The 17,872-nt window shown below is 43.0% G+C and overlaps 2 protein-coding genes across 15 annotated transcripts in view; one reads left to right on the top strand and one right to left on the bottom strand.

Moving 5' to 3' along the window:
• Nucleotides 1-856: 856 nt before the first annotated feature.
• On the bottom strand, nucleotides 857-13,063 carry ZSCAN29 (zinc finger and SCAN domain containing 29). 8 transcript variants are annotated; one of them, XM_030318353.1, is made up of 6 exons: nucleotides 12,291-13,063; nucleotides 11,547-11,978; nucleotides 10,857-11,061; nucleotides 8,357-9,052; nucleotides 5,707-6,177; nucleotides 857-3,485 (listed from the first exon to the last, which is right to left on the bottom strand). In XM_030318353.1, exons 2-6 carry the CDS (start codon nucleotides 11,862-11,864, stop codon nucleotides 2,617-2,619), a joined length of 2,559 nt encoding a protein of 852 aa, XP_030174213.1. In that variant the 5' UTR covers nucleotides 11,865-11,978; nucleotides 12,291-13,063; the 3' UTR covers nucleotides 857-2,616. The 8 variants fall into 8 exon arrangements, with proteins under 8 accessions (XP_030174213.1, XP_030174214.1, XP_030174215.1 ...); XM_030318354.1 differs by having other exon boundaries at nucleotides 12,323-13,063; XM_030318355.1 differs by having other exon boundaries at nucleotides 12,476-13,063.
• Nucleotides 13,035-17,872, top strand: part of TUBGCP4 (tubulin gamma complex associated protein 4) — a 36,243-nt gene continuing 31,405 nt past the window's right edge. For 5 of the 7 annotated variants that reach the window (XR_003969462.1, XR_003969461.1, XR_003969460.1 and 2 more), the window contains exon 1: nucleotides 13,201-13,387. Coding sequence is in view for 2 of the 7 variants with exons in the window: in XM_030318365.2 (XP_030174225.1) it covers nucleotides 13,310-13,387 (78 nt within the window). In the remaining 5 variants the exon portion in view is untranslated. Of the gene's footprint in view, nucleotides 13,388-17,872 lie in introns of all 7 variants that reach the window. The other 2 variants (XM_030318365.2, XM_030318366.2) reach the window with 2 other exon arrangements.

The following is a 17,872-nucleotide window of genomic DNA, read 5'->3' as shown; positions in this document are numbered from 1 at the left end:
GGAGGATAGGACTATCTAGCTCCTGCTAATACATTCTTGCTTCCTTTGTACACATGCCGCTCTGTCTCCACAAAGGTTTTCTTATGAGTATTAAAAGGGCAGGTAGGCTGGGTGGCTCAGTAGGTTAAGCGTCCGATTTCAGCTCAGGTCATGATCTCACAGTTCATGAGTTTGGGCCCCACACCGGGTTCTGTGGTGACAGCTCAGAGCCTGGAGCCTGCTTCAGATTCTGTGTCCCCCTCTCTCACTGCTCCTCCCCCACTAATGCTCTGTCTCTTGCTCTCTCAAAAATAAACATAAAAAAATGAAAAAAAAATAAAAGGGCAGGTTAGGGTGCACAGATCCTCTTGCTCCACCTACAGTAGCCTTGGTTTCTCTCTTAGAATGTGTAGACTATTATTTCTTGCTTCTTGCCTCAGGAGTGGCAGATTGGGTAGCAGAAAATGGTTTGTAAGCTAGTTGGAGATGAAATAGGCATTTCCCAGTAAGAGTTTGCCTTTGCCCTATTCCTTTTGTACATTCTCTTCATCTGTAGGTTGGAGGGCTGGTCCTGGGTGTTTTAAAATAAGATTTACTCTCCATGCCCAGTTATGACACAGGCCCTAATGGACTGTCCCAATGAATAGAGATACAGATACCAACGAATGATTTTTATTCTAATTTCTCTTTTACCACTTCCTAATTTGTTTCTCAGTCTAGAACATAAGATTCAAACAGGCATATTTCTAGTATGCCCACATAGGGAGCTTTAAAAAAGCAGGTAAAAATGTATCTTTTCCTCACAGCAGCAACTTAATAACTTGCACATGTACATTTTGGGGGGGGGGGGGGGGGAACACCAGAAAGAAACACTGGGTACTTTATAGACATAATTTTTTATTAACATGGTATCCCTGAGAGGCAGATTAAGGTGTAAACGTTATTCTGATTTACAGAAAGGGAGATGGATACAAACAGGTTGACTTACACACAAGACATCTGGAACCAGAATTCATATCTGCTGATACACCAACCGATGCTTTTTACACACAACTACACATAAATATATTAAAGACAGTAATCTCTCATTTTCAGAAACATTCTAGCACACTTACTAAACCATCTCAGATCCTGAGGCACTGCTTTAGACTGGTGTTTCTTCTATCATAATACCTTGTTCCCCAATTTTCCCATTTCTCACCCACTCAGAACTCAGTTTTTTGATTTATTTTGGAAAGTTTATCCCACTCTAATTTACCTAGTAACCCTCCTTCCTTTAAACACTTGCTGTTTCATGAAGCCTTCCTGAATAAAGAGAAAAAAATACCTCCCAGATTTTTCTTATAGAAAACTATAATGCATTAGATCTTAACATTTATGCATAATGTTACTATATTTCTAGATTTCTCTAAAACTGTTGCAGCTCTACATGTGCATTTATTGTTTGTCCATGTCACTGTCATCTGTTTTAGACTGTAAGGACAAGGACAGAGTCTGTTTACCTTGTGCTCTACTATGAATATATGGGCAATTAATTCAATACTATTTGGTTATACATAGATCAGAATTATACTTGTGTTTGAGAGCTTCTAAAAATAGGTGTGTACAGTTGAGTGTGTGCGTGTGCATGTGTGCAAGTATTGGCAACTCCAATGACCAAAAATAATCTGTCCTCCCTGCCATTAGGCTAGAGTTGTTGGCACAAAGTGGTCTGTTTCCTAATCCATGGGAACATGGCAGTGGCTTCTGCTCAGTGCAGATTAGTATTAAGTGCCCATGGGGTACATAACACTAAACTAGGTGGCTGGAGTGTGTGGAACACAGCCAATTCCCTACTGGCAGCTTTAACTGCTTTCTCTCTCAACATATCCAGCTGGCTTGCTCTTTGCACGTCTGGACAAGAGATAGATGAAATTCAGATGAGATGGAAGAAGAAAAAAAGATCAAACTAGATGCTCTAAATATTACTCTATTCGAGAACATCTAAGACTTGGAAGAAACTAAGAAATTCAGGGTTCATAACTCAGTATTTATACAAGGTTTACAATGTTTCCCCATATAGACACCTAGGCTTTTGACAAATTCTTTAATAGGTCAGAGTCAAGGTGGACATTAAACTCTTGTGTAAGGTAAATGAAGTGTGCATGACAAATGTCATTCTGAGCACAGGCTTATGTGAACACGAAGAGCCATTCTTATTTGCATTTCCTTTACTATATAAAGAGCTAGACCCACTCAATTAGAAAAGTCTCACAACTTCTCCCTGAAATGGTGCTGTGATAATTTTTTCCAGTTGAAATACAGCTGAATAACAGGATGAATAAATAAGGGTATATATCAAAACTATAGGATCTACTACCTAGTCCTGTCTATTAAGGGAACAACATAGGCACTGAGAGGTAAAGGTGTCATCTGTCATTTCAAATACAGGCAAGGAGAGGGACTGAAATCATCCTCTCATTCTTAAGATGACTGCCTTGGGATTCATAGATCCAGGAAAAACATAGGAACAAAGGGTGGGGTAAATCCTAGAGTGTTTCCTAAGCTAGTTGGGCAGAGAATAAGAGATGGATCTCACTATTGGCAGACTTTTTCCAACCATTTTGATATATTTCTTTTCTTTAAATTCTCAGGAGCTTACTTAGGTGCCGACTGTGACAGAAGTTTTTCTCGTGTATGGATTTCTCGGTGCTTATTAAGAGCAGAGCTTTTACTAAAGCACTTGCCACAGTCACGACACCCATAGGGCTTCTCTCCTGTGTGGGTTCTATGATGTGCACGTAAGTCAGAACTCTTACTGAAACTCTTTCCACAGTCAGGACACACATGGGGTCTCTCTCCTGTATGTATCCTCCGATGTGCACTGAAATGAGAACTGTTGTTGAAGCTTTTTCCACACTCTTCACATTGATAGGGCTTTTCTCCTGTGTGGGTTCGCTGGTGAATTATAAGGCTTGAGCTCTGATTGAAGCGTTTCCCACACTCACCACATTGATACGGTTTCTCTCCTGTGTGGATTCTCCTATGGGTGATGAAATTTGAACTGTCACGGAAACTTTTCCCACAGTCAAGACATTTATAAGGTTTCTCTCCAGTGTGGATTCTCCGGTGTCTAATGAGGCGTGCACTCCTACTGAAGCTTTTCCCACAGTCGGCACATTTATATGGATTTTCCACTTGATGGGATATCTGATGCATGAGCTGGGAGTTCGGACCAAAGCTTTTGCCGTATCTGAGATATTTATAGGGTCTCTCTCCCAAATAAGGTTTCTGATGATTTAGAACTTTACCTAAACTCCTTTCTGGGAGTGTTGATTTTCCTCTTCTCTCCCCTGGGGTCTTTTCCCACTGTCGTTCTGATCTACATTCAGTGTCACTGCCTTTACCCTGATTAAGATGCCAGGGAATTTTCCTTTCTGACCTTGCAAGTAATGTCCTATGTAGTTGTACTTCCTCAGAAATATCTCGTTTTACATTCTCTTCGTTATCAAATCCAGCCTCAAAACCTGATATGAAAATAGAATTTTAGAAGTTATCCATTTCTTCAATATTATGTGCCAGGGTTTAGGCAAGTATCACATTAGATTATTAAAGGTAAAAATTAGGAAGGACTAGATCCCAAATGACTACTATCAATTAAAATTCCAATTTTTTACTCCTCTAGTTAGTAACCTATCACATGCTTCTCATCTATTACAGGGACTGATTAATATATTCTTTTAACTCTCCCTGGATACCCACGATCTTCAGAAAATCCTCTCAGTATAACAAGTAAAACTTACCAGCTTTAAGATATGTCCATAAATGCCCAGGAAAACCCTGAGAAACACCTATATCCAAAAGAGCTACATTAGTCCCCTTCCCCTCAAATTCCTTTATGTTGAGAATAAAAAGAGTAGAAAAATATTTGGTGTCTTTCAAAGAACAGAAGGGTTTCTGAGAGAGAAATTTTGCTAGAAAGTATCTCCCTAAAACATTCTCTTTTCCCATGGAAAAATAATCATGTAATGTTCCAAAAGCACTACTCTAATGTCCAAGCTAAGCTTTTAATACATTTTTAAAATTTTTTAAATTTTTTTTAATGTTTATTTTTGAGAGAGAGAGAGCACAAGTGAGATAGGGGCAGAGACAGAGGGAAACACAGAATCCAAAGCAGGCTCCAGGCTCTGTGCTGACAGCTCAGAGGGGCTCAAACTCAATGAGCTGTGAGATCATGACCTGAGCCAAAGTTGGATGCTTAACTGACTGAGCCACCCAGACACCCCTTTAATATTCTTCTAAGAACCAAACACCAGGCTTCCCAGGCCCAGGTTATGTGAATTTGTAGATACTTGCAGATTTTCAGTTTGTGAATGGACTTTGAATTTTCAGATGTTTCAGATAAATTCTGGATCCCAAATTCTCTGAGCTAAATCTGAGAGCAAAGAAATACTGAGTGTCAGCCTGCTTATGTACCCCTGAAAGACAGTATTTCTACCCAGGAGCCCAGTCTTATGAGATGCCCCATGAGATAGAGATTTGTTAAATTCAGTTTAATCTCAAAACCTTAAATATGTGAGTATGTACTGTGAGCCTCCAAGGAGAGTAATCGAGCATTTCCTAAACGTAGAAGGCATTTTTTAGTGGAACATACTAATATCCCCATGGACATAATGCTCCACAGAACACCCTTGAGGAGTGCAGATCTAAAGAACTTTTGGAAAAGAAAATTATTACTTATTAAATACTTACTATGTGCCTAAGCACTGTGCTAGGTGCTTCACCATAGTACCTCGTTTATGTCAATCTTAATAAGGTAGGTCTTAATATATAAGCAAACTTACAGGGTTAAATAACTCGCTCTGAGTCACTCGGCTGACTAATGGACATGAGAATTCAGATTCACGTACATGTATGACTCCAAAATCAGAATTATTCTTCCCACAAGGAGGGAAGCCATAGTGAAATATTTCTTTTTCTGACACAGCAGTTAAGATTCAAAGGGTCAATTCCCTCAGGAATCATAGACTTTTGCCCAGCTGTATCTGAAGAAAGAGGTTATCAGGTTTTCATATGTGTGAATAAAGCAGATATATAACTGGTAATACATAGTGGAACTAGAGGAAAAAGCATTAATAAGAATGAACTTTAAAATCAACTTCATCGCACTATGAGTATACAGCATGCTATTTGGGAGATGTTAGCTTTCATATGCCCTGCTAGGTAAACTGTCTAACAGCTCAGATGTAGACAGCAAATTTATAAAGTCTGCAGCCATCAGATTGATACTGTAGTATGAGAAGGCAAGTCAGGTGAATCATTTATATACCCTCTGAGCTGTTTTAATACGAAGGAAACATGGAGAAGAGATAAAGTGGTCACAAGAAGAATTCATGAGAGCTGGGTATAGAGGCCAGTCTTCTGCTTTTCAGTTTGTGGATTTTTCTCCTAAATCCCACTGCCTCCCCTTTGCTACTTAAATCTTAAGAAGTAAAAGGATTGGGGCACCTGGGTGGCTCAGTCGGTTGGGTGTCCAACTTGAGCTCGGGTCATGATCTCACGGTTTGTGAGTTTGAGCCCCACGTCAGGCTCTGCTGACAGCTCAGAGCCTGGAGCCTGCTTCAAATTCTGTGTCTCCCTCTCTGCCCCTACCCCGCTCACGCTCTGTCTCTGTCTCTCTCTCTCTCAAAAATAAATGAACACTAAAAAAAAAAAATTAAAAGAAAAAAAAAAGTAAAAGGATCTTACCACTGGGACTCTGGAATAAGACTGGAGCACGGGTCATGACAACCTCTAAGGGTACCTCAGTATCCTCTTCATCATCCTCAGAATCTTCTTCTATGGTCTCTTCTGCCACCTCAGCTTGCTTCTCAGCTTCAGTCTCATTGACCTCCTGGATGGGGCAAGAGGCTGTCTCCTCTTCCTGGCCATCACTGGATGGGGCAACAACCCTGGCACTCACCAAAGCATCCATTTCTTCAAAGAATGGACAGGTCTCTGGTGCTTGGCCATTCTTGACCTTCCGATAGCTGGTTTGTAGGCTTTTAAACTTGGTCCGACACTGCTCTGGTGTCCTAAGGAATCCATATTCCCATAACCGCTCAGCCACTGCTCCATACAACTGGCTGTTGCGGTGACAGTTCTGGAGGGCTTCGTAGAACTGAGTCTCACTAAGAATTGCAAGGTAAGTCTTCGTCTCTTCATAACCCCAGTGTACACCTGCCACCAGAAAAGAAATTTCAGCACCACTTAATGCAGGGCTTTATAGCCTTAATTCCTCAGCCCTATCAAGTGCACGATGAAAAATCACCTAAGCTTGGACTTCTAGGTGAAAAAATAAAAACACTTCATGTTTCCCAAATCTATACAAACTCATTATAGAATGTTTTGCTTCTCTATATTGTATAGCAATTTCATAGGGACCTTTATTCCTACATTCTGTTTAGCCATTAAAAAAGGAGGATGCCTGGGTGGCTCAGTCAGTTAAGCACCCGACTACAGTTCAGGTCATTATCTTATGGTTTGTGAGCTTGAGCCCTGCTTCCCACTCTGCACTGTCAGCATGGGATTCTTTCTCTCTCTCTCTCTCTCTCTCTCTCGCACCCTTTCTGTTAAACAAACAAACCTTTCCACCAGATCACTGAAACAGTCATTACATACACTGAGTCAAGAGTACAGGATGCCTTTCCCCATTCTTCTAGTATGGGGATTCTCTGGAATTTTGATTCTAACTAGAAAATAACTGGTCAAAGGAATAAGACCCAGTCAATCACTGTCATGAGTCATCCCTAACTTCTTAGATCATTCTTTTTCCACCAGCTCTACTTCCTTATGAATTAAGTTTTCCAAAGAATGACTCAAGACCCCAAAGAACAGTCTCTTTCACACTTTCACACTTGCCTAATCCCTATTAGGAACCTTCTTCATTTGCCAAGGTCTCAAAAATGCAACCCCAGTAACAGCAAAGACCTGAAGGGTACAAGAGAAGACCTGATGGTAACGCACCTTATTATCCTTAGGACTGAAGGACTGGTTGGAAGCCAGAAAGAAGGAAGCAGCGCAGACAGCATCTCCTGTCCTGAACATTTACTAGTGCTGCAGCCCCCCCCCCCCCGCCCTCCTTGGGCTAATATTACTTCAGTATGATTACAGACTCTGCTCCCTGAAGGTCCCCATGGTAGAGGGAAAGGAGATTCACAGAGTCTTCCTCCCACTGGCCAGCCAACTGGAGAGGACATTGCTTCCATTATCCTCCGCTTACTGCAGGTAAAGGAGTGGGGGAAAGAATTGAAGAACAGAAAAAGCAGTGGAAAAAGATGAAAAGAACAAAGATAATGAAAATAGCAGCTAGCACATGTGCCACATCTGTGGTTTACCTGCACTTACTCCAGTGACAAAAAGAATGAAAGATTTTGAGAAAGGAAAAAGTGGAAGATAGGAAGACAAGAAGAGTAGAACACAAAGTAACAACACATATAGTAAAAAAAATGAAAGGAAAAAAATCACTTCACAGTGAAACTGCAATTTTACAGATGTAGTCCTGCTGCCATGCCCCATTTTACATGTGAGGAAACAAACTTTGAAATGGTCAGATAACTAAGGTCGCCTAGGTGATGAGTGGTCAAGATTAGAAACAAGGCCTCCTGACTCATATTTCGGTGCTCTTTCCATAACAACATAGTTATACAACTTATATCAACAGTAATAAATAACACTTAAAAACAGTTCCATAGGCAAATAATATTTCAACAAAGTGTTAAAACAAGATTTCTTACTATGTGTGTTGCAAATCTCATAGAGGAGTCTTAGAAAACGTTTCTAACTTCGGGCAGTCCTTCTCTAGGCTAGGCTATGTAGAAAGGAACACATAATAAATTGACACTGAGAAGTGAGGAAATAAAAGATAAAACACCAGTTTGTATAAGGTGCTCAGTAAATATTCTCCTTAAAGCTAATATAGTTCTGGGTTTTTCTCAGCAGTAAATGATTTTATAATCAGGAAAAAAAATACATTTTAATAAGGAAATGGAAGAAATGATACTTTTTTTTTTTTTTTTAAGTAGGCTCCATGCCCAACGTGGGGCTTGAACTCATGACCCCAAGATGAAGAGTCCACATGCGCCACTGACTGAGCCAGCCAGGGGCCCCAGGAATGATATTCTTTTTAAGAGCTCTCTAGAATTTTCTAAGTGTACTTCTTTAAAATATCTAAAATTATTCCCTACCTACTATTATCTAATTTTCCCACAAAAGAGAATGAAATACAGATAGAACTGAGAAGGTACCTCTTTGTTCTAAGTGACAAAGCCGACAGGTGACAATAAACTTGCTGACTGCACATTCAGTCCCATAACTCCTCAGACGTAACCACAGAACCCCCAAAAGGAAAACTTCTTACCACTTGGGCTTCGAAAAAGAACAGGTGCAGTCAAGTTGTCGGGGTCTTGGGGGGTGGCTTCCTGGACCATTTCATCACTGTCAGACTCTTCAGCCATGACCTCTTCTGCTCCCTCATGCTGCCAACCCCCCTGCCCTGGCTCCTCAGTCTCAGCATCACTGCCCACCAGGCCAGAGTAACAGGCTCTCTCTTCCAAGCCATTACTGGGCAAGGCAATAACCTGGGCACTCATCAGGGCTTCCATCTCTTCAAAGAAGGGGCAGGTCTCAGGTGGGTGACCACTCTTGACTTTCCTATAACTCTTCTGGAGACCTTTGAACTTGGTCCGACATTGTTCGAGGGTCCGAAGGAAGCCAAACTCCCGGAGCCGCTCAGCCACAGCTCCATACACTTGGCTGTTTCGGTGACAGTTTCGGAGAGCCTCATAAAACTCAGTCTGACTGAGAATTGCAAGGAGAGTTCTGGTCTCTTCATAGCCCCAGTGCACACCTGCTACCTTCTCATCCTCAAAGCCCCAGTGATCCTGTTCCACCCAGGTCCTTCTCTCTCTCTTGGATGATAACAGATCAGCATGCATTTGTCTATCTCCTGTGTGACTGCCTCTTGAGAGTTCCTTCTCCTTGGAGCCCAGAGCAGGGACCAATGGCTCTCCTTGCTCCAATCTGGAGACCACACCGGATTTAGGAAATGGAAATCCTGCTTGCAGGGAAGCAAACAAAGGATATCATAATTTGGATTGATCATAAAAACACCTCTGAGTTCAGATCTGCCTTTTTTTTTTTTAATCCAAGAGGCTTTTATAAAGAAAGTGTCTAAGGAAGTGTTTTCAGAAAGTTCAGTGGGTTGGAGAAAGTACACAAAACCTCAAATAATGAGAATATTTTCCAGTGCAGGGTGACAAGAGAGGAAAAAGTTCTGTTTGCGTGTTCAGAGCAAACAGTTATGCTCCATGTTGCTCCCTAGCCTTCCTCACCACTTGGCACTGCTGGGAACAGGCACCTCCTGTCTCCTGTAAGTTCTCTGCTTGGGGCTAGAAAACTAAACTCAAGAGTGATTTCAAGAGAGAGGGGAGCAGGCGTGGGGGGGGGGGCGGGCGGGACTTCAACTCATCCATTTCCTTCACACTATCACCAAGTTCTAAAAGTTTTTCACTTTAGTATGTCCTCTGTTCTTCCGGCCACCATCCAAATCTAGACTCCTTATCCTCTCACACCCAGATAACTGCAACAGTCACTGTCCTGCCTGACTCCAGGTTCTTGCTTCCTCAGTTCAAACACTATACTGTTGAACCTTAACCTGAATGCCTACCACGCACTATCCATTCATATCAGACTCCCCTCCAGAATGCAGCATACATTTATTCATCACTTTGTGCCTTTCCTTTAAGTCCCTCCTATCCAAATGGAACCCATTCTATGAGAAGCTATATTTGCCAAAGCCCCCCATGAGCCTTCCCTACTGCCCTCCCTCATCGCCCACTCTGCCAAACCCCTACTATACTCACACAACTTGAGTAACAAGTCATTGTTTGGCATGGTTTCAATACAGTTAAGTTGAACACATATTTGCTTTCAATCACACCATAAGCTCTTTGAGAATAGGCACCTTTGCTTATTGCAGAGTACCTTGCAAGGCATTAGAATACATGTAGGTGTTCAATAACTGATTAATTCTGCAAGTCTCTATGTAGAATTGCATCTGAATTACTAAACAGGCCCTTACAAACTGCTGAGAAGGCTAGCATCTTAGACGATAAGATCAGAATTCAAAACAACCTCAAGTTAAATGATTAAAAAAACAAAAAAATGGAGTTCAACCAAGTACAAAGAAGAAAAACGAGTTCTACAAAATCAGGTACAACAATAAGCACTAGCCACAAAGACAATGGGAAAGCTGTAAGAGTCCTGGGAGTTACCAAGTAAACAATGATCACCAAATAATTAGTTGAGCTATACTGAAAGAGAACATAGTGAAATTCAAAAGTAAAATTCCTATTCTGCCTGTACCTACCAGGCCCCTCCCTGGAATAATATAATTTAGTTCTCCACAATTAACATAATATTTGGAAGACTTAAAGGTTCCAAGGGAGAATAACAAAAACTTAGTAAGTTTAAAGAACGGCACTTCTGGGGAAGAGCTTAAGGAAATAAAATACAGTTTAATTTGGAGAAGGAAAATGACTGAAAGGAGGCTGTGCCTTCAAGTATAGAAAAGAATTTTTATCTAGAAAATACTGACCTAGTATCATCATTGCCAAGAGGAAATAAAATAGTTCCAATTCTGAAAAAAATTGGGGAGCCATCCTCTGGCAGACTCGTCAAGAAGAAATATGAGAATACTATAACAGAGGGCTAAACTACATACCTTCAGGAGGTCTCCAACAACTGCATACTCTACAATTTCAACTCAATTCCTAAAATCCCTTTCCCACTCACTATTCCCAACCCTACTTCCCAATTTAGAATGGCATCCTATCCTCCCATATGAATCTACTCCTCACCGCTCCTTTGAAAAGGTCTGAGCTTCTCCTTTGGATTCATCTGCTCCTGTGGTCTCAGGTCTGGGCTTCTTGCCCTCTCTTTCTTGGTTACACCCCTGGGCTGGGGTTCCACTGACTCCTGCCGAACACTTAATAACTCTCGTGATGATTTCAGGGGTGTCATCTTCTCCAAGCGCACTTCCTGCCCCTTCACAGAGACTGTGACCTAGAAACAACCCCCATTAATTGTCACTGCAAGGTTATAATGAGGGGCACTCCCAGAGGAGATTATTTAATACCCCAAAAGAGCTCATCCTCTTGGGACATGGCTAGGGTTGGGGGGAAGGGGAGAGGGTTTAACAGTGAACAAGGGTCTTTCTTACTCCATGAGCTTAGAGCAGCTGGAACTCCAGAAGGAAAAGATCAAATTAGTAAACCCAACTACAAGCTAAAAAATACTTCCCCTTTCTTCCCTCGTAAGTAAAAACACCGTTAAACCATGAATAACTCATTGTGACAGGGTAGCAAAGGTACACCCAGGTAGCATCTCCAGACAAGCTCTATCTGAAAAAGTTACCTGTTCCAGGACCAGAAGAATGAGCATCACCAAAGGAGATTGTGCCCCTCTTTAAACCTGCCTATATCTTAATTGGGCCCTTTATCCTTGCCCCTTCCCAGTCACACACTTTAGAATTCCCCCTCCCTTCTCACCGAACTTCCAGGTCTTCCAGGCTCTCTTTCTAAATCTTCCACCAGAGCCACTGCCTCCTCTCCACTTTCTGGACATTGCTCCTGTACCCAATCCTGGATCTCCCCAGGTAAGATGGTCAGGAACTGCTCTAGCACCAACAATTCTACAATCTGCTCCTTGGTGCGCACCTCCGGCCTTAGCCAACGACAGCAAAGTTCCCAGAGTTGGCTGAAAGCCTCCCGGGGCCCAGCTACCTCCTGGTAGTGAAATCTCCTGAAGCGCTGTCGGAAGGTCTCAGAGTTAGGGCCATTCCCTCTCAGAGTGGGTTTGGCCATCATTCACAGCAGAAAGCAGCTCCTCTCCACTTAAGGGTTCGAGGGCTTACACCTATTTTCCCATGTCCTTGGAGAATCACCTGCAGATGAGTCTCTCACTGTAAGAAGAGTTTCTTCCTAGGGTAGAGAGAGATGGCACTATCAGAAGAAATACACTCATAGGTTTAAAGTCTCGCCAAGAGCTGGCCTGCTTTCCCATATACTCCACATGGCCATCTGAGGTAGCACCAACTTCAGGATAGCAAGCCAAAACTGAACATGAAGGAAAGAGACCTTTCAAAGGCTGCATTTCTGGGTGACTTCCACAGCAGCCCCGGGAAGCAGCAGAGAATAAAGTACTGTCTGCTCTTCTTCCACCTCCCCCCAAATCTGATCCCATTTAGCTCCCCTGACCAATGTTGCAAACTGAGTTTGAACCATATGGGAAACCTGGAGCTTGAGAGGATCTAAAGGCAAGTCACCATCCTGCTGAAGGCAACAAAAAGCCTCTGTCCAGCGGGTCGCAGCTGATCTCTCCCAGTACCTCTGCAAGTCCTTCCAGAGGCCCTTTACATCCTCCCCGCCCCCTCAGACTTCACAACTACCAGTTCCCACCCGGGACAAAAATCAAGTACTGAATACTGGTCTTTGTTTTCCCTCACAGCAGAAGTAAACGATCAGCAACTGTTCGGGAATTATTGACGGGAAACCTCGCGCATTGGGAGGACTGGTTTTGGTTCCTGAAGAAGGGCCGGTGGGCGTAGGGAGTCACACACAGTTGGTGGAGAGAGGGAGTCCGAGAGGGCAGTAGTAATGGGTCTTCTGATGACGAGTTCGGTTGCTGGCCAGGGGCTCGGAGGGCTGCGAGGTTCGCGGGAGTGGGGCTCAGCTCAAAGAGCGGCGGGTGCGGGATTCCGGCCTCTTTGTCTTCGCTCTCTCCGGCCAGGTCACTCTCGGAGCTGTCGTACAGTCCCTCCAGAGGCCTCCGACCAGGCCAAGGCGCCCTGAGAGCACCCTCCGACTACCCGTGGGGGCGTCTCCCTCTCGGGGCTGACCCTCAACCCACTTGCATTTCTGCCCCCGGGCCTGCCTCACCCTCTTAGGGTCGGGCCCCAACCCGGCTGTGCAGCCTCCCAGTCCAGCTCTCAAACCGGAAGTCCGAACGGGCGCCTCGGGCGCTGAGGGCGCATGCGCAAGGGCAGCTACGGAGACTCCTCCAGCAGAGCCCCTGCAGCAGCGAGCGAGTGAGCCCAGCCGAGCGCGGCACACTTCCGGGACGCGGCGCGCCTATCCCGTACCCTTTCCCTTCTACTCTTCCCGCAGTTGTCCTGCCACTTGGGATTCAGGACGAACAGTCTGTCCCAGGGGCCTGGGCGCTTGCACAGAACGCAGCATTCGCCTCCGTGGTCCTCTGGAGGGGCGCTGCAGGAGGGGGTGACGGATATAAGGACTCGAGATCCGCCGCGGGAATGATCCACGAACTACTCTTGGCTCTGAGCGGATACCCAGGGTCCATTTTCACGTGGAACAAGCGGAGTGGCCTCCAGGTACGGTCGGACTCAGAGCGCGGGAACTCGCGAGCGCATAATGGGCGTACCCAAGCCCGTGCCCGGGGGAGGAGTTTGCGAGGGCGGGGGGTGGGGCCTGCAGAGGCTGAGGCGATTCGGAGGCGTGTCTCTAGACTGGTCACGGTGGAAGTGCGGGAGGGGGCCTTTGCGCGCGGTACCGCATCTGGAGAGGGCTGGGCCCAGGCTGGCGGCTGGAAGGCCGGTGCCGGAGGGCCCCGCCTTCGGGACGGGGAGGGAGCTCGCGACCGGGCCTAAGGTTGAGGTGTCGGAGCGCGTGTTGCTGGGGAACTGGATGTAAGGCGAGTTTCACCCATTTTCACGCACCCATTTGCAGTGCTTTAAAGTGAGTTTTGAAAGCTCGTCCAAATACGTAGCGCCTAACATAGTAAGAGGTCAGCTACTTTTGTTGTCTGAAAAATGAATGAGAGTGTTTCCCTCATTACTCCTTTCGCTGGAAATTTCTGCAGTAGGAGAATTTGGAAGGGAGGCTTTCACGTAACCAGAAATGTTTAAGGAGGAAGGCCTAGGTACTGTATGCATTATCTCATTCAATCTGCAGGATCACCTATCTCCATTTCACAGATCAACTTCCTGTATCTGGTAGCTAGTAATTAGCGAGCTTGGTCTTGAACCTCAGGCCTGCTTGGCTATGGTGTCTGAACCTCTCTTTTCTGCTTTTTTTTTATTATCCAGTCCTCTCAATAACTTAGTAACTTAGGTATTGTTAGCCCTTATTTACAAAAAAGCAAACTGAAGCCCAGAGAACTTGTGGCGGCTAGTCCTGGTAATGGCAAGATTTGAGTCTAACTCTGTCATATCACAGTCATGCCTATTCCAAACCAAGCAACACATTCTGAACTATGGAGAACAAAGTGATAGTTACCAGAGGGAAGAGAAGTGGGGAGATGGGCTAAATAGGTGATGGGGATTATGGAGTGATCTTGTGATGAGCACTGGGTGTCCTTATATTGTACACCTGAAACTAGTATTACACTTTATGTTAACTAACTGGAATTTAAATAAAAACTTTAAAAAAAAGTCATGCCTATTCCTATAAGAATTGCCAGTATAGGCTGCAGAAGAGCAGAAAAATTACATTCCTCTATAAAACCTATAAATCAGATTCCTCTTGTTATTTATTTTCCCCTATAAAACTAACAATGGCAGGCATAAAGGAAGAAACTGTATAGGAAGTATTTGTGGGTGCTTGACTGAAGTAAAAAGATAAAGTATAGGAAGGATAGTTGCCTTCCTTTCTTTTTTATAAAAAAGTCTCAAGTCTCCCATTTTCCTTAGGGTCAGAGAGAGAGGGAGACACAAAATCTGAAGCAGGCTCCAGGCTCTGAGCTGTCAGCACAGAGCTCGATGCGGGGCTAAAACTCATGAACCGTAGGTAAGAGCCTGAGCTGAAGTCGGATGCTTAACAGATTGAGCCACCCAGGTGCCCCTGGATATTTTCCTTCTTAAGGTGTCAGCTTCAAAGTCACCCCAGAAAAATGTTCTCTGACCATCTCTTTAAGTATCCTCCCCTTATGCCATTATTCTCCATTACAACAACTTATTTCCCTTATAGGACTTATCACAGTTTATATTAGTTTTTACCTGTGTATAGTCTTTCTCCCACATAGGTTGCCCATAGCAGCGAAGACTACAGTGGTTTTCTTCATCTATGTAGCCAGCACAGTTTCTGCCACTTGGTAGGTGTTCAGATATTTGTGGAAGAAAAGAAGACTACTAAAAACAGAAAATATTGATACATTCTGCAGTGTTTTCACATTTGAATAAAGGGGAAAATTGTCATGAATGCCTAATGTTGACAAAATTCATTTTATTGTAATACTGAATATGCGTACACCTTAACCTAAGTATAAGCTCAAATTTATTTGAGTGTAAGCTCAATTTATTGCTCTTAAAAAAAAAACCTGTAAAACCAAATATTTTTACAAAGTAAACAAAACTACCATATGGATGCACTCAAAATGACGTTAATCTAATGCACGGTTTCTCAGCCTGGTTTCTTTCTCATTGTTGACATTTCGGGCTGGATAATTCTTTGTTGGGGGTTGTGTCCTGCCTGTGCATTATAGGGTGTTAAGCAGCATTCATGGCCTCCACCCACTAGATGCCAGTAGTACCCCTTGAGTTGTAGCAATAAAAAATATCTGCAGATATTTACCAAATGGGGCAAAATTGCCTCTGCGAACCAGTGATCTAATGTGACATAGCTATTGTTGTGCTGAAACTAAATCCCCAACATTGAGTTTAATAATAGTATGACAGCTGCAGATGTGGCTGCATATTCTGTTTTGACTTCAGTAAGTCTGGTATGGAGAATGCCTGTTCATGTAAGTAGGTTGCACCAGATGGTACCAATAAATTCAAGGTATTGTTTGCTGTTTCAGAATAACTAGACCTTGAACTTTTGTAAAACTCTGCCACCAAAGCACTGCTTAGAATTCCAGTTTTGATGGGAGCATCACTTGATAACTGGGTAGATCTGTGTTAATAATAAAAAATTACTGGGGCACCTGGATGGATCAGTTGGTTAAGCGTCTGACTTCGGCTCAGGTCATGATATCGCGGTCTGTGAGTTCACTGTGAGTTCCAGCTCCTCATCAGGCTCTGTGCTGACAACTCTGAGCCTGGAGCCTGCCTCAAGTTCTGTGTCTCCCTCTCTCTCTGCTCCTCCCCCACTCATGCTGTGTCTCTCTCTCTGTCTCAAAAATAAAAATAAACATAAAAATATTTTTTAAAAAGTAATAATAAAAAATTGCTTACGTGTATCAAGCACTTGCTATGTGCATGGCTTTACATGCATTAACATTTAACCTTCACAATTGTTATCTCCATGTTATGGGTATGAAAACTGAGGCACAGGCAGGTATTATAACTTGCCTAAGATTTCAAGCAAGTTAAGAGGCAACTCATGGTGGCTTTTTTTTTTTTTTTTCTAAAGGCACAGGCAAGGCTTTACTGGGGGCTATAGATCCAGCCTGAAGGGACACATAGCACTAACAGAGTGGTTAGGCTGGCCTCCCAAAGACATTGTAATTTTTTTTTAATCTTTTTTTTTTTTTTTTTGAGAGAGAGACAGAGTGTGAGCAGGGGAGGAGCAGAGAGAGAGAGGAAGACACAGAATCTGAAATAAGCTCAGGACTCTGAGCTGTCAGCACAGAGCCTGATGTGGGGCTCGAACTCACAAACCTTGAGATCATGACCTGAACCCAAGTAGGGCACTTAGCTGACTGAGCCACCCAGGCACCCTCCAAAGACAGATTCTTAAGCATTTAAGTCATGTTACCATAAGTTATTAACTGGAAGATATGGTTAGCAGTGATATTAAAGTCTGTGTTAAGTGGATTCCTAAACAAATTATTGTGGATTCAGTAACAGAAAAATTCTTCTTTGCCTATTTATTACTGCTTTTATTGTTATGTACAGATGGCATCCACGGGCGCACCTGGCTGGCTCAGTTAGAAGAGCATGTTACCCTTGATCTCGGGGTTGTTACTTAGAGCCCCACGTGGGGTATAGAGATTACCTAAATAAATAAAACTTTAAAAAAAGATGGCATCCACAAAATACAGTACTCGCAATATAAATATGCAGTATGTTAAGTTCTTTGGGGATAGTAACTACTTCTGATTTTGTTCCCTGTTTAAACTAGATATGTTAACACTGTGCCTTGGATAAGTATGTGTTCATTAAAAGTTGGTCGAAGCTCCAGGGAAGATACCTAATGGCCAATAAACAAATGAAAAGATTATCAATATAGCTGATCATTAGGGAAATGAAAATCAAAAGCACAATGAGATACTACTTCTTACCCATTAGAATGACTTTTATCAAAAAAAACAGAAAATAGCAAGTGTTGGTGAGGTTGTGGAGAAATTAGAACCCTTGTATATTACTGGTGGTAATGTAAAATGGTTCAGGCCTGTGGAAGACGATGTGGTAACTCCTCAAAAAAATTAAACACAGAGTTACCAGATGATCCAACAACAATTTCACTTCTAGGTATATACTCAGAAGAAGTTAAAGAAGGGACTTAAACAAATATTTGTATACCCATGTTTATAGTATTAGTATTCACAATAGCCAAGGTAAAAATACAAGGGTAAAAGCAACTCACATGTCCCTTGACAGATGATTTGGATAAACAAAATGTGGCACAAACATACAGTGCAATATTTTTCAGTCTTAAAAAGGAAGGAAATTCTCTTACATGCTACAACATGGATGAAACTTGGAGACACTATGCTAAGTGAAAAAGCCAGTAATAAAAAGACAGATATTCTATTTCCAATCTTTTAAAGTACTTAGATTGGTCAGAAGTATAGAAACAAGAAATAGAAGGGTGGTTGCAAGGGGTTGGGGAAGGGGGAGGAGTAATGGCTACAGAGTTTCAGTTTGGGAAAGTAAACTGGGGGTGGATGGTGGTGATAGATGCACAAGGTGTAAATA

Source organism: Lynx canadensis, chromosome B3 (genome assembly GCF_007474595.2).
Source record: "Lynx canadensis isolate LIC74 chromosome B3, mLynCan4.pri.v2, whole genome shotgun sequence".
In the NCBI taxonomy this organism is placed as follows: domain Eukaryota; kingdom Metazoa; phylum Chordata; class Mammalia; order Carnivora; family Felidae; genus Lynx; species Lynx canadensis.
The sequence above is the reverse complement of the archived record's forward strand: the minus strand, read 5'-3'. Positions and strand labels throughout refer to the sequence as shown.

Bases quoted from the DNA above. Each gene is read 5' to 3' on its own strand.
- ZSCAN29 (XM_030318353.1), bottom strand. From the start codon at position 11,864: ATGATGGCCAAACCCACTCTGAGAGGGAATGGCCCTAACTCTGAGACC. The intron at 11,062-11,546 runs GTGAGAAGGGAG...GGTTGTTTCTAG, and splicing joins CTGGAAGACCTGGAAGTTCG to GTCACAGTCTCTGTGAAGGG. The intron at 6,178-8,356 runs GTAAGAAGTTTT...TTCTGGTGGCAG, and splicing joins TCTTTTTCGAAGCCCAAGTG to GTGTACACTGGGGTTATGAA.